General features: G+C 46.8%; 2 protein-coding genes across 5 annotated transcripts in view; both read left to right on the plus strand.

Annotated features, from left to right (window-relative positions):
* The first annotated feature begins 1,577 nt into the window (after nt 1-1,577).
* UHRF1 (ubiquitin like with PHD and ring finger domains 1) lies at nt 1,578-15,071 on the plus strand. Of its 2 annotated transcripts, none has more exons than XM_082779842.1 (17): nt 1,578-1,673; nt 2,746-2,919; nt 5,063-5,326; nt 6,058-6,221; nt 6,609-6,824; nt 7,653-7,759; nt 7,938-8,124; nt 8,923-9,046; nt 9,134-9,241; nt 10,036-10,140; nt 10,441-10,547; nt 11,347-11,509; nt 11,612-11,749; nt 12,138-12,249; nt 12,370-12,530; nt 12,890-12,988; nt 13,615-15,071. In XM_082779842.1, exons 2-17 carry the CDS (start codon nt 2,767-2,769, stop codon nt 13,759-13,761), a joined length of 2,355 nt encoding a protein of 784 aa, XP_082635968.1. In that variant the 5' UTR covers nt 1,578-1,673; nt 2,746-2,766; the 3' UTR covers nt 13,762-15,071. The 2 variants fall into 2 exon arrangements, with proteins under 2 accessions (XP_082635968.1, XP_082635967.1); XM_082779841.1 differs by having other exon boundaries at nt 1,639-1,709.
* Nucleotides 15,072-17,488: 2,417 nt separating this feature from the next.
* KDM4B (lysine demethylase 4B) overlaps nt 17,489-24,658 on the plus strand; it is a 90,544-nt gene continuing 83,374 nt past the window's right edge. For all 3 annotated transcript variants that reach the window (XM_082779888.1, XM_082779889.1, XM_082779890.1), the window contains exon 1: nt 17,489-17,642. The gene's annotated coding sequence lies outside the window, so the exon portion shown is untranslated. The remainder of the gene's footprint in view (nt 17,643-24,658) is intronic.

Below are 24,658 nucleotides of genomic sequence, written 5' to 3' on the forward strand. Positions count from 1 at the left end.
TCCAGGTGCGCTGTCAAACAGCACAGCCTCCAGCTTCAGCCCAGAAGATCCCAACCTGGGTCACACATTTAGGTGTGGGACCTGCCCTTAACAGGGTGCAAACTGTTCTCCCAGTGCCCAGCCTTTCTCCCTGCTCCCTGCCAGGTCTCTAACTTCTGATAACCCCCTTGGACTGTGGAAGGGGGTGTGCTGCTGCAGTAGGTCAAGGTTAAGACCCCTGTGCACCTACGGGGGGGAAAAATGACTTTCTTGCAAGGCAAAGCCTTCAGATGTGGGAGGAAATGAAGCCTGACTGCTGCAGGTCGCAGGTCAGATTCAAGGCTTTTGTGCGCTGACACATGCCTAACCTTTGGTACTAACCTAATCTAGGCCACCGACTTTCAACCTGGGATCCGTGGCTTGGCTGTGGGATCCCCAACAGATCCTAACAGGGCAGGGGGGTCCCAGAGGGGGACACAGGCTGCTTAGAAGGCCTTCGCTTGCTGCATGCACCCACCGGGGCAGCCTGAAAGCAGGGGGGCAGCTGGGGGCCACATCCCACCGACTTCATGGTGGTTTTATTTTGAAGCCTACGAATTCAGCTCTGTGTCTGTGGGCGCGGGGGGGCGTACCACGGGAAACACCGCTCTGCCTTCAGCCTCGGCGCCTCTCGTGTTCCCTTTGTCCGCGAGGCCGCTCGGCTGGGCCTGGGCGGGTGGCGGTGCTGCTGAAGCCACCCGTGGCAGAGCCCTGCCACCGCCCCAGCCCGGGGTCTGTCCCCCACCATCGCCAATTCCCCGCTTTTATACTTTAAATCCGATTCCGTTTCTCAGAAACCTGGCGGTAAACCCCCCGCTTGCAGTTTACTCCACCGAGCGGCCATCCTAAACACCCTTTCTTCTTTCTAATTTCCTCGTAGGGTTACAAGTGAAGGGGAAAACACCCCCCAGGACCAGCCCTGCTTTCCGTCCCGCAGCAGCGCCCGCGGCCACGTTTTCGAGGGGACCACGCGCAGGGCCCAGGGGCTCGGCAGCTGGCGGCTCGGATCTTGGAGGCCTCTCTCAGCACCACAGCAGGGCCTTGAGCTCCCGGTAAGGCTTCGAGCTCCCAGTAAGGTTTGGAGCTCCCGGTAAGGTTTTGAGCTCCCGGTGAGGTTTGGAGCTCCCGGTGAGGCCTTGAGCTCCCGGCGGAGACGAGCCCCGTGCCGTGCTCGGCGGTGCCGCTGCGCCTTTGGAAGATGGCTGCTGGGAGGGCAGCCACGAGGCGACATTTCGCGCCTCCCGCTCATTTCGCACACCCACCACCGGCCCGGTGTTCCCGGTGCCGTTTCCAAACAACCTAACGGCCCCTCCGGTACCGGGGGCTACCGGGAGACCCTTCCCACCCACCACGGGGGGCTCCCACCGGACCCTTTCGGACCCCTCGCAGCGGGACGGGACCAAAGGGACCGCTCCGTGCCGGACCCCGGGAGGGGGGGGGGTCCCGGCTCGGGTCCCGGTTGCGCTGCGGGGCCCTCCCGCGCTCCCGGTTGGGCGTGGCCCCGCCCCCGGCGCTCAGTTCCCGCCAGCGGCGGCCAATGGGCGGGCGCCCGCCGCGCACGGGGCTTTTCCGCGCCAAACTCCAAAGGGCCGGGGAGAGGCGCGGGGCGGCGGCGGGGGCGCAGCGCGGCACCGGCCTCCAGCACCGCACCGCCGGTGAGTCCCGCCGCCGACCCCCGAGCCCGGGACGCGGTAAGGGGACGGCGGAGGAGCTTCCCTCACCCTCCTTCCCCTTCGCTTCTCCCCCCACCCTTCCCCTCCTCCCTTCCCGGCCCGGTGACAGCTGCCGGCACCGGGGGTCGGCGGAGTCCGTCCCCCTTGGGCACACCGGGAGCGGAGCCGCTGCCCCGGGGCTCTTCTAGCAGGGGCTGAGCGCTGCCGGGGCGGGTCGCGGGGATCCGGGAGCGGCCCCGAGCCCTCGGAGCGCGGCCGGGCCGGGGGCTGCGAGCGGGCCGGGGGGCGGGCAGGGCGCCGCGCGGCTCCCGGGGCTGCTGCGGACCGGGGCTGGCAGCGAGCGGGACCGCACGGCGGCGGCCGGGGCCCCGTTTTTTAATTATTTATTTTATTTTCTTAAATTATTTTATTTTTTAATTTATTTTATTTTCTTATTTTATGATTTTTTATTATTATTATTTTATTATTATTTTATTTATTTTTCTCTGGGCCGGAACGCGGCGCCCCCCGCCGTGAACGCGCGGAGCAGCCCGGCCCCGGGAAGGGGGGGAGTGAGGAGAGGGGGGGGAGGCGCGGCCCCGTTGTGTCCCCCCCTCCCGGACCCGAGCTCCGCCGTCCCCGGAGGCGGCGGCCCCTTTAAGAGCTCTCCCCCTCCCCTCCCGTCCCGGCCGGGCTGCCTCATTTGCATAACCTCGCGAGGCTTCCCCCGGGGGCGGCCCCCCGCGAGAGCGCAGGGAGCGTTTCAATTGTGGCGCGAGATACAGTTGGCGCGCGGCGCCCGCCCGCGAGGCGGCACAGGGAGGAGGGGGGGGGGAGGTAGGGGCGCAACCAAAGCCGTTAGGCGCCCGGCTGGGCGGGCCTAAACCGCCCAACGCCCAATCAGCGGCCGAACCGGCCGGGCTGCTGGCCAATGGCGTGGCGGCGGGAGGAGGGCGGGCCGGCCGGCCGGCTGGCGGGCGGGGGGCGGCGGCGGTGGGGGTAGGTTGCGCGGTGTCCTCGAGCGCCGGGGCCGGGGCCGGGGCCGCGGCGCTGACGCCGTGCTCGGTGCGGGCAGGGTGAGGGCAGGAGCGGCGCCATGTGGATCCAGGTGCGCACCATGGACGGCAGGGAGACCCACCGCGTGGACTCGCTCTCCAAGCTCACCAAAGTGGAGGGGCTGAGGCAGCGCATTCACCAGGTCTTCGGCGTCGAGCCCCACCGCCAGCGCCTCTTCTACCGGGGCAAGCAGGTACGGACCCCCCCATCCCCCCCTCAGCCTCCCCCCACACCTCAGCTCCCCCTCACAGCCCCCCCCGGAGCCCCCTCAGGGCCCGCTGCCAGCCGCGGGGGCTCTGCCGCCACCTAGCGCCCCGTGACGGGGCTCTCACCCCCCCCACACACCCCCTCCCCGAGGGGGTCCCTCAGCCCTGGACCCCCCTCTGTCGGTGGGGGGCACCTCGGTAGCAGCGCTTTGGCCCCCCCCAGCCGCCCCCGTGTCGACCCCCGACGGCCCCAGGTCCCCCCCCTGTGTCCCCGCTGTCCCCTTGCTCCGTGTTTGTCCCCCCCCAGTAAACCCAGTACTCCCAGTACCGGGCAGGTCTTTCAGCACCCGGCTGTGGGGTCAGCGGAGGGACCGACCCCAACGCGGGCACCCAGGGGGTGCAGAGACCCGGGGGGGGTCACACACTGGGTGCTGGGTGAGGCAGGCTGTCAGCGGGCTCCTGCCAGTGTCCGTGCAGTCAAAAAGCACTAAACCTAATTATTGGCCATCATAAAACTCTATTTATTTTCATTAAAGACGTACTTGCTTTGCAAAGTTAATTCCTTTCTGTGTAACTCCCCTAGTTCGTAGTTTAGGTCTCTTTTTTTTCTTCTTTTCTCTTACACAGAAACATTTACCCAGCGCGATCCTGTAGCAATCATTCCCTGCTGCGCCCATTACTGCTTTGTCTGAGGTTTTGAGTCGTTTGAAACGTTCACGTGTTTCCTTAGCTCGAATTTACAAACGTCGAGGAAAATACTCGTTAATTTAAAAAAAAAAAAAAAAAAAAAAAGGCATCCTTTGCTGGAGATAGACCTTCAGTTGCTGTCACTTCTTTCAGAATTTCCTTTGAACTCCTGTGGTTTCATGTCCTGTTCGCGTTCTCTGCTCTTTCATTTCTCTCTGCACCTGCTGTCGCTCGGTTCTGCGGTGGTGGCACTCGATAACAATGCCCTGTTTGTCGGATTGTCTCCTCTCTAAAAGAACGAGCGACAGTTTTTTTTGGTTTGGTCTCGTGTGTCTCTGCGAGTTCTCATTGCTAAAACAGAGAAAGTCCAGATCGCTTCCTGCACGGTCAGACCTCCGGGGATTGCTCCGTACCCGTTCTGAGCCATAAATCCGAATTGAATTATCGGAGTGATTCCCGTAAAGTGTAAATTTTTGTGGTTTTACTCTGCTTCCCATTGATAGAGAACAAAGCTCGGGGGATTGCTTTTTCTGGTGGTTTGGGCTGGAAGGGGACGATCATTTCCTGTATAATTTCTTAGTCAGACCTTAAATATGTGGTGAAGCTTGTTTAAACTTCGAGCTGCAGCGTAGTCTCGAGTGCTATATTTCAACTCCGAAATGGTGGTGCTCCTCCGAGTTCCTGAAAGGAGAGGAACCTATTGGCCCTACGAGCTCCTCTTACTCCTTGCAGGGGTGGGCTTTTGATTTGACTACGTACAGCGCCAGACTTTCAAAATCCGTTCTTAAAATTAGAGCGGGTGTGAAATTAGGACCTGCCTCCCCGTGCTAAACGGTGATTGGGTGGTTTCAAGTTGAATTGAGTCCTTTTTGATTTTTACTTTCAATGGAAAAACTGCGTGTTTGCCCAGAGAAAAGTAGGTGATTAATTCTTTGGCTTCTAGGTAATGCTGCGTGTAACAGAGCAATGTCCTCACAACAATCTGGAGCATGTGCAAATACAACGTAAAGACCATTTTGTGTTAATGTTTGTGTTATGAGACGTGTCTCGATTAAGAAAATAGGAACTTCCATTAGATGTAGAATTATCTTTCTATCTTGATAGGATGTGGGGGATCTGTGGTTTAAGTCCTTCTTCCCAGAAGTGGTATTTCTAGGGAATGTGCCACAAACCCTTCCATAGGACACCCAGGTTTAATCTGGGCAGCAGGGAAGCTCTTTTAGTTCGTGGAGTCGGTTAAAAAAGAACATTTTGAACAGTAAGAATAACAATCTATAAGTATCCGTGCTGCTGACGAACTGCCAAGTTCCTTGATTGTCAATGGTTCTCCAGAGCTGTGGTCTCTCTTGGCCCACGGAGGCGGTTGCAACACGATGGGTGGTTTTGAATTGGAAAATCTCCGCTGAATTAAATAACCCGATGGTTTTGATGCTTTCCCTGTAGATGGAAGATGGTCACTCCCTTTTTGATTACAGTGTTGGACTGAATGACATTGTTCAGCTCTTGGTTAGACAAAGCCCAGCAGTGCTTCCTGCTGTTAGTAAGGAGAAGGACTCCGAGCTCTCCGACACAGACTCTGGCTGCGGCTCAGGCCAAAGCGAATCTGACAAAAGCTCTCACAATGGAGAAGGTGCCATGGAACTGGAGGGACAGCCCAGCACGGCTGCGCAGCCCGACTGGACTGACCCTGGCTTCGGCCTCTATAAGGTGAGTGGGTCACTGCAGGAGCGCTGCTTAAAGCCAGCCTTCGGGAGGGGAAGCATTTCCAGTGGTTGAAAACTTCTGAAAATCTTTCAATCTCCAATTGTCTTTTTTTTTCCTTAAACCCTCCAACAGCAAACAAAAAAAAAAATACCAGCCAACCACAAACTAATTAAATGCAACATGTTTTGGGTTAAAATATCTTATTTTTCATTTTACCCTTTTAATTAAAACTACAAGATGCTTTATTTTATTTTTTTTAAAGCATTGCAAGTACTTATTTTAATTTAAAAACTTCACCCAGTCTTTTTGCTTGGAGTTGTTGCAATTGTCAAAACTGAGTTTTCCTTGAATGAACCAAAGAAAATCTCAACAAGCTGTTCAGAATCGTTTTTGCTTGTCTGTTTCAATGGATTTTATTACAGATCTAGTGATGTCTTCATCAGATTGAGTAAGACAGTTCAGAAAGCCTCTTGTAAACTAATTAATAGTAGTTTGTACAAGATAAGGCTCTTATGCATTTGGTGTAGAATAGATTTTGAGCCTTAGGGGTTTAACCTAAGACTATCGGGCTGCATAATAGGAACAGGAAGGCAAAGGAGAGCTCAATGTTTAGGATGCTCAGTAAAACATCTTGATAACAGTTAACTTGAGGTGGCTAAATCTTCAAGTAGATGTGAAAACTAATGCTCAAATTGAAAATCCATTTGGTGAGCTGTATCCTTTGCTTTGTGTAGATCAATGACTTGGTTGATGCTCGTGATATGAATATGGGAGCATGGTTTGAAGCCCAGGTTGTAAATGTAACCAGAAAAAAAGCTGCAAATGACAGTTGTGCAGATCCTGATCAGCAGACGACCATTCCTGAAGAAGATGTAATATATCATGTGAAATATGAGGAGTGAGTTTTGTTCATTTCTTGGCTAATACTCATTTGGATTGTGATGTCAATGGGGAATTTGTAAGAATTCACGAAAGTAGAACAGAACTGGGCTGTAATTGTAAGACATTAACTGTAAAACAAAACACGTGGGCTGGAATCATGTTTTTAGAGGTATGAAATCCTATTACCCAAGTTTTGAAAGGGATACGATACTAACAAAGTTAGGCTGACTGATTCCGGCTGTGACTGTGTGGGAGGAGGAGATGTTATTCTTCACAGTGTATTTGTATGCTCTGTCGTATCAGTTCTTAAATCAACTCGTCTAGATACAATTACTGCAAATAACTCTTGATGGTGAATCTGATTTGTCTTCTCTGTCCTTCCATTCTGGCCTTCTACCTCAAGTTATCCAGAAAATGGAGTTGTAGAACTGAGTTCGAATGATGTGCGGGCTCGTGCACGGACTATTTTGAAATGGCACCAGCTGGAAGTAGGACAGGTGGTGATGGTCAACTACAATCCCGATGAACCGAAAGAGAGAGGTTTCTGGTATGATGCTGAGATTCTGCAGAAAAGGGAAACAAAAATGATTAAGGAGATAAATGCGAAGATACTACTTGGGTAAGCAATTCAGAATAGAAATGGGGAATAAATTGAGTTCTCCAGCTCTGCCTAAGCCTTCATGAGGTCTGAGTGACTGCTGAAAAAATGGTACACCAGAAATGCTGAGGAGAGATGGGAAGCTGGGTGACTGACCTTGTAGTACTGTGTTTTCAATTAACTGCCACTGGAGGAATTGGGCACTGCAAGGAATCACAGGGCACACTGATCTGTGGATTTACATACTGCTGGGAAGATGCAAAGCCCCAGATTTGCTAAGAGGCAAAGAATTGTTTTAATTGTTTGTGTTAACCATCTGTAATAGTTTTACAAAAACTTCAGTGTGCTATTTTGTAAGATACAGAAATACAGAATAAACCCTCAGTTTACAAGATGATGAAATCAACCCCAAATCTCTTCTTTAGAAGAAAGCAAGTATACATATAAGGGACTCTGAGCTTTAGTTGCTGATGTATAAGAATGTACTTTCACGGGGTTGCCAGAACGTTCCTTCTTTTTCCTCTCACCAAAGTTATTTTGACTTCGTAACTCTAAAACAGGAGAGGAGTATAGTCAGAAGTAGTTTGCGGTGACAGCAGTCACTGATGGTGATTTGAATGCTACAAGTACCTGAATCTTCATTAAGACGAAGTACATTTTGTCTCATGTCACAAAAAGTATTTCATGGTGCTGCTGTCACGCCCCTATGCTAGAGCAGGCGATGCGGCAGCAGGTATCTTGTGATACAGGGCTGACACCAAACCAGTCTGCGTTACTGGTGCACAGCTGTGAATTCATGCTGTAGGTTACTTTATGATCTATTTAACATTTATCAACTTCTCCTTGTAGGGATGCTGGTGATTCTTTGAATGACTGCACAATTACGTTTGTGGATGAGATTTATAAAATTGAAGAACCAGGCAGCGCTTGTCCTATTAGTGCCAGTCCATTAAAACGTGAGTCTGCTGTGTGGTTCTCATTTGTATGATATTTTCTTACCTTTTGTTATTCTGTTAATACTCTCTAAGTATCAAGGAGTTCACAAACACTTCTAGCTGTGACTCCTTTGACCGTTTCTAGTGTATCTTGGCACTTCCTGGAGTCTGAAGTAGTGTCGTTTCTCCTTGCTAACAGGACAAAATGGCCCCGTGTGTAAAGCTTGTAAGGACAACCCGAACAAAACCTGCAGGATCTGTGCTTGCTATATCTGTGGGGGTAAACAAGATCCAGATAAACAGCTAATGTGTGACGAGTGTGATATGGCTTTCCACATCTACTGCCTCAACCCTCCCCTTAGCAGTATACCAGACGACGAGGACTGGTAAGTTCTAAGGACGCTGTGCAGTATCACAATTGCCATCTACATCGAGTAGAAAGTGAGGTCTAGGGCTTAATGCTGCCCTTAGGTGGCGATATTGTGACTGTAGGAAGTGAAAAGAGGTATGCTGCCGTTATGGGTGGTCTGAGTGGTGGTTTCATTGTTAAATAGGACTTCGTAGCTTCTCTGGAGTCTAGTGAGAGCGTGTTTTCGGCGAAAAAGCTGGTGGCTTTAAAAATTATTTTTTTGCATAGTTTTGGGATGTAGGTGCTTATGCAAATTGAAGTACAGATACCTGTAAACCTGATGCCAGTAAGCTTAACTCGTATAGTCATTTTTATGGGTCGTTTATGGGTATTCCACAGTCCCTGATCATCACGGTAGGCTGGTGACATGTACTTCTTTAATATATGAAATACACATGCTGATTACATGCATATATATATATATATATTTTTTTTTTTAAACCATAAATACAAGTATGGACATATAGGTGAAGGCATATCTTTTATATATATTTATATCTACGTTGAAATATGCTGTTTAGTTGATGTATCCTGTTTCAGCATTTCATACAATGAATTTTATGACACTAATATTTCCTGACCTCTGCGGTGACTTAGAAGATCATGCAAGGACAGTGGCTAACACAGATCTAATTCCAGTATGAGGAGTTGCTTCAGTGTCTTGTCCAGTTTCATATGGGGAAATTGTAGTATCATAACTCAGTTTACTGAGAAAATTCTCTTTTTTAATTTAAGGCTTTGCTACTTGTTAATTTTAATTGATTTGTGACTTTAGGTATTGCCCTGAATGTCGAAATGATGCAAGTGAGGTGGTTTTAGCAGGAGAGAAATTAAAAGAAAGTAAGAAGAAACAAAAGATGGCATCTGCTAATTCATCCTCGCGGAGAGACTGGGGCAAGGTCAGCTAAAGCCGTTTTTATTTTGAAGAATAGTGTTGGTGTGTGTTCCTTGTAATTCTTGGCTGACTGGTCTCCTTTTTGAAACAGGGTATGGCATGTGTTGGCCGCACAAAGGAATGTACCATTGTCCCCTCCAACCACTATGGACCAATTCCTGGGATTCCGGTTGGCACCATGTGGAAATTTAGAGTTCAGGTACGAAGCTGAATCCTGGCCTCAGCCACTGTAAAGAAAAATGGGAAAGATCCAAGTATTAGATGTGAAACCTGAAGCAATTAATAGTGAAGTGTATGTCACTGGATATGTAAGTGCAGAAAGGAAAGAATTCTGGCTTTGTCTCTATCTAGTGTTCCATAACTAATGTTGTATTGTTCAGGCATTTCAAGTGTTTTTTTCCTTTGTACTTTTTTGGTGACTCAAACTCCAAACCAAAAATGTATTTCCAGTATTTTGCCTTGGATAAGTGTAATATCTCCTGTTTTTTTTTTTTTGTTTTTTTTTTTTTTTCTGCTGGTAAGACTGTCTCAGGTAACTAGATATATTAAAGTTTTCTCACCCTGTATGAGCATGGGGCGGGGAGCCCTGAGCTATCCAGCCTTTGTTCTTCAAGTATGACATGAAAGTCTTTCAAGACCAATTGCCTTATACAAGTATTTCATTTTAGTGCCTTCATTACTCTAAAATTCCTGGAGCTTGTTAAAAAGCAGTCTAGGTGAGAAAGATCTAAATTCACATCACAAATTATACCCAGGTGTTTAATTCACTGGAGTATCCAACTGCTTATTTTTGAAAGACTTGTTTCCTTTATATGGAGTTGTTTGGATGATGGTGGTGAGGACAGTTTCATCCTGTAATACATGCAAAACAAACACAAAGTAGTACTTATTATTAATTGGTTTAGTTCTAAGACCAGGGAGTGATCTCATTGCTCATTTGCTGCCTAACAGACTTTTGGATTGTATTTTTTCCTTCTCTTATTTTTCTTCCAGGTGAGCGAATCTGGTGTTCACAGGCCCCACGTAGCAGGTATACATGGCAGAAGTAATGATGGTGCTTATTCCTTGGTTCTGGCAGGAGGCTATGAAGATGATATAGTAAGTAAATCCTGATTGTTTATGTCTGAGAACCAAACTATCATGTAGAAGTCTTATGTTTTGTATCAGGCCTTTCCTGTTAAGGTGTACGATGAGACAAGTTCTCACCCTGACTCTTTGCTCTGTTCTTAGCAAACTTAAGAGGGGATGACAGGCAAGTCAAGTCTGGGAGACTTAAATGGGGGTGTGTGTGTGTGGTTTTTCCTTTTTGCAGAGTGCAATATTAAAGATACCTGATAAAAATACTCTTTTATTTAATTACTCTTGTGAATATGTTGCAACCATCCATATACGTTTCAGGATCATGGAAATTCCTTCACATATACAGGGAGCGGAGGTCGCGATCTTTCTGGAAACAAACGTACAGCGGAACAGTCTTGTGATCAAAAACTCACCAACATGAACAGGTTGGCAACACTTGCACTCTGTTCTGAACCTTAGTAACTAGCAGTCTGTTGACCTGAAAACTTATTTATCTAAGTTGAAATCTGTAAAACTGACTTGTAAAACTGTTGTTTTACAATAGCTGTAGATCTGTTGTGCACTGGAAATGCTTCTTACAGTGTACTTTAAATGAGAAATGTGAGACTAATATCACTATAATTCTATGTTGTCTGAAACTTAAGGAACAGAGTAGTAAAATAGCGTAGAAACTTTCATACTCTCTCCTGAATCCTTTGCAGCTACTGTTGTATGAGTCACCTTGGGAGACCAGATCATTCGTAATTCAAAGCTGTTACTCCTGCACTAAGTGTGGATTTGAGTGGAGGAGGTGGTCCATGCAATTAATTTAGGGTAATATAATGAATAATCAGTGTATTTAAAACAAAAACGTGATCCCTAGTCAACAGAGTTGTTAGTGTTACTTAGTATTAGATACTTGCTAGATACTTAGTTTTAGATACTTGAAAGTGTTACTATGTAAGGCAAAGCAGTAAAAGACTGGCTACACGCTTTTACCTGAGACCTGGCCCAGAAGGGGCTCCCATAGGCAGTAATAGCTTCCAGGGTTTTTATGGTACGTTATTTCTAAGGTTGAGCACAATGCCAGTACACTGGTACTCTTTGTAGTAATGGTACCTGACTGTACCAGTGCAATGCTCAGTAAAATAGTATTCCATGCAAGCTCTGCTTTACTCTGTTCTCTCTCTGATTCTGAAGAGTTTTTGGGTAAATTCACTAAACTGAATGGACTTCCTCTTACAGAGCTCTGGCTCTGAACTGTAGTGCCCCCATCAATGACAAAAACGGAGCTGAAGCTAAGGACTGGAGAGCTGGGAAGCCAGTCCGGGTGGTGAGGAATGTGAAAGGAGGCAAACACAGCAAATACGCTCCTGTAGAAGGGAACAGATACGATGGGATATATAAGGTAAGGAGGATTTGAATTCTACTGAAGTAGGAAAAGGTAATTTGCTTATGGCAAAGAAGCTTTAATAATATCTGGTGGGCTTGCTTCTGGCTGTCTTTTTAGGTTGTGAAATACTGGCCCGAAACAGGGAAATCTGGATTTTTGGTGTGGCGTTACTTACTTAGGAGGGATGATGACGAACCTGCTCCTTGGACCAAAGAAGGAAAGGACAGGATGAAAAAGCTTGGCCTAACAATGCAGGTATGCTTTTGGAACATCACCGTAGTTCCCTTTGACTTGATGGTTAGCAGGAGTTTTTCTATTATACGTTCTTACTGAGGATAACCTGCTTTGCATTGTGTAAGAATCTAAGAATCAAGATAGCCCCCTTTTAGACTGAGGGTGACATAAGTATGTTCACTCTTGTGGGTTGTTTTCTTTCTACATCAGGAGGTTAAATGGACAAAACTCATTTTTTTGTATGGAATTCTTACAGTCGAAGTACTTTAGGAGGGCAGGGATCTATTATTTAAAACAGATAACCCTTGGAGTAACTCTCAGAGGTCATCTTTCCAGCCTTTAATAGTCTGTAAGTCTTTGAATTGGCCCTGTTTGCATTGAAAGCTTTTTGTTTTGTGTTTTCCTGCAGTATCCTGAGGGATATTTGGAAGCTGTTGCAAACAAAGATAAAGAAAAAGAAAATAACGGAGAGGAGGAGTTTGATACCCCAGGGAAAGGAAAGAGGAAAAGGAAATCAGCAGGTTTGTGGAGTAGGCAAGTGGATATAGAAAGCCTTGTAGGTCTTTGTGGATTTTACCTACTTAATCTTTTTTTTCTTTTTTCTTGTTGTTTAAGAAGTCACTGTGTTTTTTCATTTTCAGGTGGAGGGGAGGAAAAAGTAATTAACTCTCCTACAGGGACTCCAAAGAAAACTAAAGTAGAGCCATACAAGCTGACATCTCAGCAAAAATCTCTTATAAAAAGTGATGAAGCCAATGAAAAACTGTGGAATGAAGTACTAGATGCTCTCAAAGATGGACCGGTATATAATGCTTTTGTATTGCCAAAATAGTGATAATTAACTATTGTACTCCTCCCAAACAAACTTCTTGGCTGCATAAAGAAATTGCCTACATTAAAAAAAATATAGGAAAAATAAAAAAGTAGGAATTCTGAGACTTCCGCAGCATAACTTAAAAGCACTATTTGAGAGCAGTGAGAAGGTTAAGAACTTGTTAATGTGGCTTTTTTCCATGTTGAGCTTTGTTTAAAGGAGGAAAAAAAACAACCACCTTTTGATGTCTAAAATAATCCTTTGTTTTTTATTTTTTTGGGTTGGGGGGAGGGCTGTACCTTTCAGAGCACAGTAACAAGAAGTTGATTCAAATGTTCTCTTTACAGAAATTTCTAAATAAAGTTGAAGAGGCTTTCTTGTGTATTTGCTGTCAGGAGGTTGTGTTTCGGCCGGTCACAACCGTATGCCAACATAACGTGTGCAAGGTGAGCAGTTGCAGTGACTCTTCTGTTGAGCAGTTGAGCCTTGAACTGACTTGTTAAGTGGTGAAGCAGATTTAGCAGATTTTTTTTTCTGCCTGTTAGTGCTTTAGCAGGACTCAGTTATATATGTGAAAACCTAGGATTTGATGAAAGTTCATTGGTGTAGGGAAGTTCACTTTAAAGAAAGTTCCACAATTGTATTGCTACTGCTTGGTTCTTTTAAAAGAAGATAAGAGCTTCTCTGCAGGCTGAATAATACTGCTAGGTGACACTGATGGATTTGTTAATGTCACAAAGTGCATGGGTTTGTTTTTTTTTTTTTTTTTATGAGGAATAATGTGAAGTGTTCTTGTGGAAGCTATGACAGTCCTTAGCATCTCTACCACATACTAAAATGCTGCTGTGACTGATGGCGCTCTGTTGAAGAGTGTGTGCTATTGCATGTAATGATGGAAGTTTTCTCTCCGACAGCCAGCCTTGCATTGCTCTTGGCCTTTCTCAGCTCTTGTCAGCACCTGGGTGAACTAGGATGTAAAAGGAGCCTCATTCTCCAATCGGGGCTTTGTAGAATAAGCTGAACAGCACATCTGTATTTCTTAACTAATTACTTTTTTTTTGTCCTTCACCAGGATTGTTTGGATAGATCCTTCAAAGCTGATGTGTACAGTTGTCCAGCCTGCCGCTACGATCTTGGCAAAAACTATACCATGCAAGTGAATGAAACACTGCAGACCATTCTAACTCAGCTCTTTCCTGGATATGGCAATGGACGGTGATTCTGTAAAGCACTTCTAATTTCCTTTTGTTCAAACTTATTAATGGGTTTTCAATGGGCTTAATTTAAAAAAAAAAAAGTAGTCTGTGTTCTCCCAGATCCCTAAAAAAAAAAAAAAAAAAAGTTTAAAGTCTTCCTTGTTTTTAAAAAACTATGAACTTCAAGGAATATCCTTCTGTATGTTTGTGGATTTTGTTTTTGTTCTAAATGTTGAATTTTGCTTTTTTTTTTTTTCCCTTCCAAACTGCCATTCATCAGCACAGATCTTTTTTTTTTTTTTCTATACAAAGTGCTTCCGGTAAGGCTGCTAATGATTGTGAAAGTTCTCGGATTGCCCTCTGTTGTCCCATTCCCACCTCCTCCCCCTATTTTTTTTAATTCAAGAAAAATGGCTTGGTTGCTAGAACAATCTTCAGCATTTGGGGATTTGGCCATAAAGGTAGATTTTTGCATCACCTTGGCAGCATTTTGATGCTCACCTTTTACAAGATGGTTCCTGGCTTATGACTTTTTTAATTGCAAGTGGATATTTACTATTTTTTAAATAACTGTTTTTTATACATTTGACAGACCTATAAAAAGCCATTTCCTGCTAATTTTGTATATCAAAAAAAAAAAGCTCCTTGCTTATAGTCAAGTAGTTGGAGCAATATGAAGTACTACCTCAGTTGGACTTCTTATTAGGGAACTATTTGTTCAGCCAGGTGCTGTCTTCTATCCAGAAATGCCATTGTGGAATATACTAAAGCCATTCTTAAGTGCCTTTTGTCCTTTTTGGAAAGACTGGGCTCTGAATCACCGTATATATTTTTTCATAAGCACTGAATTGTTTAAACTTGCCAACCGGATTTTGTTCTTAGGGTTAAATATAACACTGTAGCTGTATACGATTAGCATGGATTTGCAAACTTTCAGGTTTCCTCCTAATGCTAGGTGTATTATGGTAACATGAATTTCTTTGTTTCAGTGTATTTTCTACCTAGAAATGGAGAATAATCAATTTTGACTTTTTTTATGAAACATTTTGGTTATTGTAAATGACACCAAGAAGGCTTGCTTTTGTGAATGGATTGTCTTTTTCTAACATTACCAAAGTTTGCAGTTTAATACCTCAACATGACAAGATGTTTTTAATCACACTTCACTGCAGACAGACTGGAACAAATGTGCCTGGCTTAAGTTTTCTTAACTCTTACCCTTTTTTAAAATTATAATGTTAATATGTTAGGGGGAAAAAAACGTTTTATAGTTTTTTTGCTGAATTTGTCAATTTTTGTACAATGTGCAAGTTGAAGTTCTCAAAATAAATATCTTTTCAGATGAAAGTGGTGACTGTTTTCATTTAACTCTTTCTGAAGAAGGTTTCCAGATGTAATTTCTTGAGCGGGAATATGTTCCATTATTCTAAGCCTCTTATTTTTTTAAGGCCTGTTGTTTTTCACTACAAAGAAATTGTGGAAATACTACTTTAATATTCTTGTATTCAAAGTATTTTTCTTGGAGGCACTACTACGAGGCCTTATGTACCATTGAACATGGTATGTTCAATTTAAACAAACAAACAAAAAACCCATCTGGATTCCCAGTATCAGGGGGGTTAGCAGATTTCCACATTGCAATTCCCAGTTCACATTTGGATTTTAGTAATTGCCTGCATTTCTAAGGAATAAAACCAGAATTGTTAGAATTCTTCAGCCATTGTATCGGAGATGTTTGTAGCAAGTCATGCGAGCATCTCTATCAACTTCCCAAACCAGAGAAATAAATTAAGACAGATTTCCCTAAGCAAATGCAGCTGAAATAACTGAAGAAATCAGATCAACATTTGAGATACTGAAAGCCAAAGCTGTGAAATTGTGCAACTGTTACTTTGTCTGCACTGTTTAAAATAAGTTTTTATTAAGAATAGTGGTAACTTTAAACACTTAAATGTCAGGCCTTTACATTCCACTGAAAATGTCCTTTGACTTTTTAGTCTATATTGCGATAAGAATTGGTGGGTGGGCAGCATTGAGGAAATACGTGTATATTTCAATAGAAAGAACCTATTGTAATTGACTTCCTTAGTATATTGTTTTTGAGCTTTGTTTTCCCACATAGGTTTCAGTCTACTGTTCTGAGTTCGTGTTTATTTAGCATGAATTAGGACAACTTTACTGCAAATTAGATGCTTCGTAATTTAGGCTTGCAGATTTGAAACCGTAAAGCTCTGCTAGAAAAAATTACTGTGCTATAATGTGAGCTAGTGTGTGGCTTTGGATATGAAGCAATTTGCGCTTTTTTTTTTTTTTTTTAAGTGTTGGAAATTGGGAAATGAAGCATCATCCTGCTACCATACATACTTGCAAATTTGTGTTCTGAAATCCTGGAGTAAATAACCAGTGTGTGATGTGGTAAAATAAGTATTTAATGGGTAAAATCAAGAAGCAAGAAAACCAATGTTGAAAAAAGGGAAGGATCTTCCTTCCATTTTGGGAATTCCCATCTCTTCCCAGCCAGTATACAGAATTTGTGCTCAATTAAACTTGTGCAGACCATAAATTTAAAAATACCCTTGATACTTCTTTATTTGATACTTCTTTATCCAGGCAGGCTTCTCTGGTCCTTGCAGCCAGTTGGAAAAAGCGCCTCTGTCCTGTGGTGATGGTGACAGTTGGAGATGGAGGTGCCAGGAGCTGCAGCACATTTCCTCTGTAGCCTCAGGTATTCCCCTCAACCCATAGCATCCCTGACAGAGCGGGGCAGAGCTGTACCTCAGTGTCAGGGCTGTGGCAGGATTCGGGCTGTAGCGGGACTGCATCAAACACGGCTCTGGTCCAGCGGGGTGGGAATGAAGCAGAGGTAAAGCCTGTGCCCTGTAGAGAAGGAGCTGTACGTGGGAAGAGGTGGAGATAAGAAACTCCTTTAATTAAAAAAAATAAAATAAAATAAAATAGGGAGTTAGTGGAGTCATGAGAGTGGGGTTTAGGGACCCTGGCCCTATGGGGGCCTCCCCTCACATCCATTTTGTTGCCCCTGTGCTGGCTCCAGCCGGGCCCCTGGGTGCCCCCTGCCACTCAGGGTGGCTGTGGGGGGAGCAGGGCTGTGTCTGCGCCCCCCTTTGCTCCCCCACCCCCCATTTCCAGCATTTCCATCCCATTTTCATCTCTTTTAACCCCCCCGTGTTCTCCTTTAACGCCCCCCTCAGCAGCACCCCGGGTCTCAGCGCCCCTGGACCCCCGCGTAACCCCCCCAGGGGCTGAACCCGGGGGTCCCTGAGGCGGCTCCGTGCCACAGCCCCCGAGGGGGGGGATGGGGGGGGCGGCCCCTCCCCGCCCCATTGGCGCAGGGCGGCCGCAGCGCCCCCCCCTCCCATCCCCCCCCGCCTCTGTGCGGCTCCTCACGTCCGCACCGCCCCCCGCCCCCGCCGGAGCGCAGGGCTCTGATTGCAGCTGACGGACAGCTGGCTCCGCCTATCAGCGCCCGCCGTCCCGCTGCTTAGGTCCAATAGGAGGCGGGGGCGGGCCGCCGTCTCCTCAGAGCCGTCTTCTATTGGCGGAAAGCCACTGAGCGACGCGAGCACTACCGGCCGGCCCTCCTGTTGGTAGGCGGGCCCTCGCCGGGACCGTTTCTCCCAATCAACGGCCGCCATCGCCTTGTTGTTCGCCGTCCGCCCGCTCTACGGGCTACTCCCTCTGCCTCTCAACCTCTTGGCGCCCAATCCGAACGAAGGCGGCGCCGGCCTCGACCAATCGGCGCGCCGAGGAGGCGGGCGGCAGGTGCTGGCCGCGGGGCGCTGCGCTCTGCTGCCGCCCCCCTTCCGCTCTGCCCCCGGCCCGGCCGCTGGGGCGCTGCGCGCACGGGGCCGCCGCCGCCGCCGAGGGGGGACCGCCCGCGGCTCAGGTACGGGGGCGGCCGCCGCTGCCTCGCCCCGCTCCGACCGGGCCCCGCCGCCTCCTCCTCCACCTCCTCCACCGCCTCCGTCCGCGGCTCCACCCCCGCGGCGCCCCCCTCGGGGGCTCCGGCCCGCGGCCTTCCCCTCACGGCGCTCCCCCCCCCCCTCCCTTCTCCACACCCCGGGGCCTGCCTCAGGCCGGGCCCCGGCGCTGCCTCAGGCTTCCGGACAGCGGCCTCCGCCTCCTCGGCGCCCCGGCCCCGCTCCGTCCCGGCCCCGCCGCCCGCTTTGTCTCGGGGCTCGGCGGAGGGGCCCTCCCGCCGCCATCTCGGGGCCGGGGGGCGCTGCCCGGAGCCCCGCGGCCGCCTCGGGCTCGGTGCTGAGCTCCCCGCTCCCCGCCGGGCCCCCGCAGCAGCGTACAAAAGGCCCGGCTGGAAGGAAAACCTGGCGGCTAGGATGCGCTATGGGCTTTTTTTTTTTCCTTTTTTTTTTTTTTTTTTCCCCTTCCAGAGGTTGTCAAAGTCTAGTGTCAAAACCAGGCTTTCTCCCTCTATTTATATTTAAATAAACCTGACGCTTATTATTATTATTTTTTTAAATAAATAAATCTGTCGGGTTTATACCCGGACGTCCTTCCCCTGCCCAGCAGTTCAGGCACAAACCCTGCAGCAATGAAAAAGTGAGGTGCCCGGTCCCCGAGGGACAGCGGTCTGCAGAAATTGTGTGGCCGCTCGCGCTTTGTCGACTTCCCCTGGCCTTCAGCTGCTCGGCTGCTTTATTAGTTATTATTTTTCTTATATTCTATAAGAAACGGGTGTAAGATGTATGAGGTTCTGTTCTTTTGTCGTGTACGTGGTGGAAGGGGAAAGCCTTCATCTTAAGGCTGGCTTCGGTTCTTGTTCTCCACAAGGGTTCATACAGCTGCGCAGGGTCGCGGTGTGTTGCAGAAAGACCGTTTTGGACTCATTTGCAGGGGCTAAACTTAAGAATTAGACCTAGTTTATGTACGTTTCTTTACTTTTTTATGAAAGCTGCTGCAGGGAACGGGTGCTGCTCAGGGCACAAACGCAGCAATGCAGAAACAGGCCTGGAGCACTGGGGTTTGGTGTGGGACCAGGTTGTCTTTGTGGGTGGTAGTGTAAATAGCTGGTGTTGTTATATCGAGTCTGACCTTCCCTAAGTTAAGTTTCTTTTAACCAAAATGGAGTCGATTCTCAGGAACTCTGCTCATCTGAAGCCTATTAGTTTTTTTTCCCTTTTCACACCCAATAAGTCACTTCTTTCTTGTGGATGCTTCTGGTTTTGAGGTCTGTGCTTATTTCCTAGTGTTCTTCTGTCTACTGATCTGTTAGAACTCGTGTAATCGCTAGAAATCTTAAGACTAGAATTTAAAGCTTACAGTTACATTTCAGCAATTACAGAAAATAACTGTTGGAGTACGTAGGGGTAATTGCTTTTTGACAGTAAGTTCCCAGTTCTTAGCTTCCCCTGTAATAAATGGAAAAAATGGAGAGAGGCAGAGCGAGTCCTGCAGTGCCCAAAGGATTCTCTCTCATTAGCGGTAGGAGTTACTCCTATGCAAAGCGTAGGCAGGTGGATACACCTGGCTCTTTGTTGGGGAGCTGCTGTTCCTGCATGAGGCGCTGACCAAAACTTCCCCAGACAGGGAAATGCTGGCCAGCGCTCAGTAGCGTGTGATCCTTTCACCTCCTTTGCTCCCTTAAAGGAGATAATTCACTCCTCCGATCCAGGGAGAGCAGCAGATACACAATTTTACATGTAACAAGTTGGTTACATCAGGAAATCAGAGCACGCGGGCAGAAGAACAAAGTGCTCGCGCAGGTCTGCCAACTTTGACGTGAGGGTGATTGTGGCCTTTTATATTTAAGATCTCCCGTACATAAGAAGTTCATCAGCTTTTGATGAGAAGTTGCTAGCACAACGCGCTTTGAGGGAGAATCCCACTCGTTTCCTGCAGATAATGCTGGTTATTGGGCTCAAAGCTGCTCGGAGGCTTATTGAACGTGACTGTTGTTGGCACAGATCATAGTGAAAACTATTTCCAGTGATGGCAATCGGCTCCTGTCCTTTAACAGATAAAGGAGAGGGATTTGTTTCCCAGATCTGCAGATGCTGGGCGTTTTAAGTCCTCAGATGCGTGGGCAACTTCTGAAAACTCTGAGCTGTTTTTGTACAACAGGACTCAAGAAATTTTATATGGGTTGGGAAAACCAGTTTGTCCAGCCCTGCTGGATAAGCACGTTGGCTCTCTGTTTCTTTGCACACTTATCAAGTTAGGTTGTTTTGGGGTTTTGGGGATGTCCAGCTGTGATACAAACAACACGTCGTCATTCAGCTGGCTGTAATTAACCTTCAAAGCTTGCATCTTGCGTCGACGGGAGCTCATACCTCAGAAATAATCGCACTGCCTTGCTGCAGGCTGGGACACCCACGCATCGGTTAACATGTTGTGCAAATCTCTTTGCAGTTATAAGAATTAAAAACTTTATTACATTTTAATTAATTCCTGGCAACGTAGAAAAACTGCATGCTGGTGGTTTTTTTTTTTTTTTTTTTTACCCTTCCTGACTCACTTTTTAACGTTTTGTGCCGTTGAAAGGGATTTGCTGTGCCTGTTCCTGTCTGTCCCTTCATTGTCTGCCTGCGCTGTACGCAGCGTCGCTTGCAATATCGCATCTGCTAATTTCAAAGATGGATGACGGCTAAAGGTGTCACTGCAAGGGGGGGATTTGCTTAATATATGGGGATGCTACCAGGCTTCTCTGTGGCCGTTCGAGGCATTCGTTGAAATAATTTTGTCGTCTGTTGAAGCATCAGAAGATGGTTCGTCTCTTTGGTGCACCAGCAAACTGAAATCCCCGAGTACTGCAAAATATTGGCAGCAACCTTGTCGTACTTGGTGGTAGTAATGTCACGTTAACATCTGTATGAAATCATTGTGGGATGAGAGGCGTGCTTTTTTTTTTCTCTTTCCAGTAGTTTTCAGTAAACTGGTCATTGCTTGGTGGTATTTTTCTTTCTTTTAGCCGGAGTATGTCCCATCTTGTCCCAACTTGCAGATAGAGTCACTTACACCGTGGCTTAATTTTTAAGGTGCTTAATTTTATTTATGCTTTCATAGAGTAAATGATTTTGTTTTATACCCTAAGAAACTCCTCAGTTATGTTCTTATTGGATGGCTTGAATTGGCTTGCAGCTGGATTCTTTTTCTTTTTCCTTGCTGTTTCAAAAGGCTTGTGAGCAAGCCACGCTCCCCAATTTCTTGAAACGTAGAGGTTTGTTCTTGTGTTTCCTAAAGTTATTTGACAAAAATGCTGTATTTGGTGTGAGAATACGCTGTTGGAAGTCAGTGGTGTGTTAAGATTGTTTCCCAACCAGCTGTGATGCTCCTTTAGAGTTTCTGATACGTATTTGGAGTAGGGTAGAAGATTTTGGTGGAGCTCTGTGGTTTTCTGTTGTTGCAGATAAGTTTATATGAAGTTTGCCACTTCAGTTCTGTGTCGGCAAAACAAGCAGAGCTTCTTGGGCTGGGCTGTGTGTGCATTAAGATAGCTTCCAGAGGGAAGAACTCGGTAAAACAGAGCTGGGAGAGATTAAAATTACCTTGAAGCTCGTGTGAAATTACCTTGGTTTTCTACCAGGTTTTGCTTTAATTTAGGTTCTAAATTTTCACTCTTTTGAGTCACAATTTTGGTTAAAAATCATGAGATGGATGTGACATAAAATGCATACCTGCAGACTATTTCTTGTTTCCCCTTCTCTCTGCGGAGATGACGATTCCAAGTTACTTACAGGTGCAGCTGAGGACAGGATTTCTTCCTAAAGAGCAGTCTGGAGGTGTACGAGGTACGAGATGCTTCCTGGTCCTGCTCTTCCCCCTGCTGGCTTTTGCTCTTGCTCAGCCTCTTCCCGAGCAAATGATTTTCTGGTGGTGCAGCTGCTCTTAAGCCTGGAATCTGGGTCAGTGTGTCACGCCCACCCTGTGCAGGACCTATAAGCACCTTGTGCAAAAGAAACAAAAAAAAGGCAACCAAGATTTTGAGTTCGTATTGGCAAAATATCCAAAAGCAGTGAGAGCGTTCGATGATCTAACCAGCTAATTTGTGGAAATTCAGTCTCAAAAAAAATCTGAGGCAACGCAGAGAAGAAATTGAGCAAGTTGCTGAGAACATTGCTGCGGGCTTGGAGTTCTGGCAGGTTTGTGGCCAGAAGGCTGTCAGGAATTAGTCCTCATTAAGGTATTAGTGTGATACAGGAGCTACCCTGCTTACGAAGTGATGCAGCAAAGTCCTCGGATACACATGCTCCTTCTGATAGTAGCCTGCGGGTTACTTCACAAGATTTTAAGGTTTGCAGCGCTGCTGCCTCGGATCTGAGTGCTGTGGGTTGAGACTGTGACTCCTTGTTCCAAGTGACCAGGAGTATGCACAGAAGAGGTGCTTGTTATCCTCGATTGCTCCTGGTCTGGGAAGAAGGCGCTGCTTTCAGTGGGGTGCTGGTTTGAAATGCTGAGCCGTGTGGTGCTCTGATGTTAAACCTGAAGTTAAAAGTCTCAAAGTTAACCTGAAGTAGTGTTGAGTGACAGCAGGGCTGCTGGGGCCAGTGTTGACGTATGCCCGTGGAAGTGGTGCCGGCCAGGCAGCAGCTCTTAAACGTGGGAATCCCAGAAGGCAAAACGTATTTGGGTCTTATTTTTGGAGGAGAATTAATTCAGCCCATTTGAACTCAAAGGCGTTCCTCCAGTGTCCCAGTAATTGCAGTGAGGCTGAACCTTAAAAGGACCAATCGGGATGATTTTATGTACGTAATAGCCTTGCACTAAAGACAATAAAGGTAGAAAAGGGCAGTAAAGATAACTGTTGTGCCAGGCATATAGCTGGAATTTATAAGATCCTTGGTTCTAGGTTCTGTGTCAGTGATGGCACGCTAAGCCTGGTGGGTTTTGTCTCTGTCCTTTTAGTGCCTATTTTTTTTTAAACACATTCATTTTTAGTTTATCTTGCCATTCAGAAAGGCAGTGAATGTGAGGAGGAGAGGCAGTTGTGTAACGATTCTGAATTCAGTCAGAAAAAAGCATCACAGGAGGCTGTTGACTGCATTGACTCAGGCAGTAATTGTTTTCATTTCTAACAAATTTATTGCTCTTAACTCTAAACACGTTTTCTGCTTTCAAATGCCGTCTGTGACTTTAAATAATTCTGCTGCAGTTTGAAGAAATGTATGAGCAACTGTACGCTTACAGCTAAGAAGATGTTTTAAGGGAAAATTCTATTTTACTCTAATGAGCTGCATATGCTGCTCGATTTCAAGCAGAGGAGAATTGGGAATTCCGGGGAAGGCTTGTGGGGTGTCACAGTGGATGCTCCCATTTGTCACAATCCGAGAACTCCGTGCTCGGCCCGTGGGTGCTTGCTGTGCCTGCGTGGGCACACCGCCCGTGCGCCTCATCCCTCTGTGACTTTGCTTAGCCACTTCGGAGGATGTACAAAGCTCACAGCACTTCGAGGTTAAAAAGGTAACGAGCTGAGTATAGGGACGAGTTTTTGGAAAAGGCCTCTTGGTTTTAAATTCTTGCTGTAGTCCTTCAGGAGATCGGCCCTTTCAAAGTGGGCTGAGCAGCAGCAGGAGCTGCAAACTTGTGAATCCACGCGAAATGCTGTAACCTGATTCTGGGCAGCAGAGGGGGGAGCAGCGATCGGTGTTGCAGATGCTTGTTGGAACCCTTCCGGACGCTCGGGATTCATAATCGCCTCTTTATGTGCAGTGGGGATGGTTTGCAACTCTTTATCTTTTGTTCTGCTGAGAAACTTCCATAGTCCTGATCCGCGAGAAGCTGGCTGTAAATCTGAGCGCAGCTGACGTGCTGAGAAAGGAAGTCGATAGAAACAGAAGAATCTGCCCTCTGAGTTCCAGCCTAATTCATCAAAAAGAAAAGTCATTTCAAATAAACACATGAGGTTTCCATTAACGTTTGCACTCAGTGCTCAGCAGTCAAATAACGAGTTAAAAATAAACTTATTCTTGAGTAGGTTTCCCACCTTTTGTGTGTGAAATGCCTCTGAAACATTGAGTCACAAGAAGCTGATGCAGGCACACTTTAAATCTGTCTTGTTCTATTTTTGTTTGTTTTTATTTTGTATTTTTTACAGCATTTTCAGTTGAAGATCAGTGTAAGGGAAAAAAAAAAAGTCTGAACTTATTTTCATTTTAGGTTTGCCAGGGACCTGAGGTAGATGGGGCAGAATTCAGGGCAGAGGCTTTCCCCTGCTCTGAAGAGAAGAGGCTGCTTACACGTGCTCACAGCTCTGGTGCCTCCGTGAGCACCTAGCAGAGCACGGAGGGAGGTAAAAACCTGCAAAGCTGTGAATCCCCGTCCCTCCTGGTGCTGGGTGATGGCTCTGTGAGATGGGCTGGTTTTGCTGAGCACCGTGTGCTTTACTGCAGGCGAGGGAGGCTGCTCTGCACCGCCCACGCTTCATTTGCTGTTGCACTCCTCCTAATCAGTGCCTGCCTGCCTCGCCTGAGAAGGGGCATGAAACCACCCCATGGGTAGTTGAACTGAGGGTAGCGAGGTGTAGACACAAGTTTTACGTCCCTTTTACAGGTTTTTACTTTTCCGAGCACTGACAGTAGTTCTTTTAAGATTTCTTGTTCTTGTGGGGAAAGCAACGATCTCATAGCAAAGTGGTCTCCCTTGAGAGCCTCACCCTGGGCACAGCAGTGAGCACAGGCAGGGCAGCGTGAGCTGAGGGTGGATTTCAAGCCTGTTGAACGCTCGGTAGCAGTTTCCAGAGTGCACAGCAGCACGTTCTCAGCAGCTTGCTTTGCAGTGACGAGGAAGTTAAGCCTGTCGTGGTGCTGGTGGTAAATACATACAGGCACCGGGGAGTTCTCGGTATGCTGTCCAGCCTGCCTTATGCTGAGAAATCTGGAGCGAGTCGGGTCTGTCTTTTTGTTGGCAGTACATTGGAAGGACAGGGGAGGCTTAATAGGTCCATTTGGA

Source organism: Aythya marila (genome assembly GCF_965140915.1).
Source record: "Aythya marila genome assembly, chromosome: 27".
NCBI classification, from domain to species: Eukaryota; Metazoa; Chordata; class Aves; order Anseriformes; family Anatidae; genus Aythya; species Aythya marila.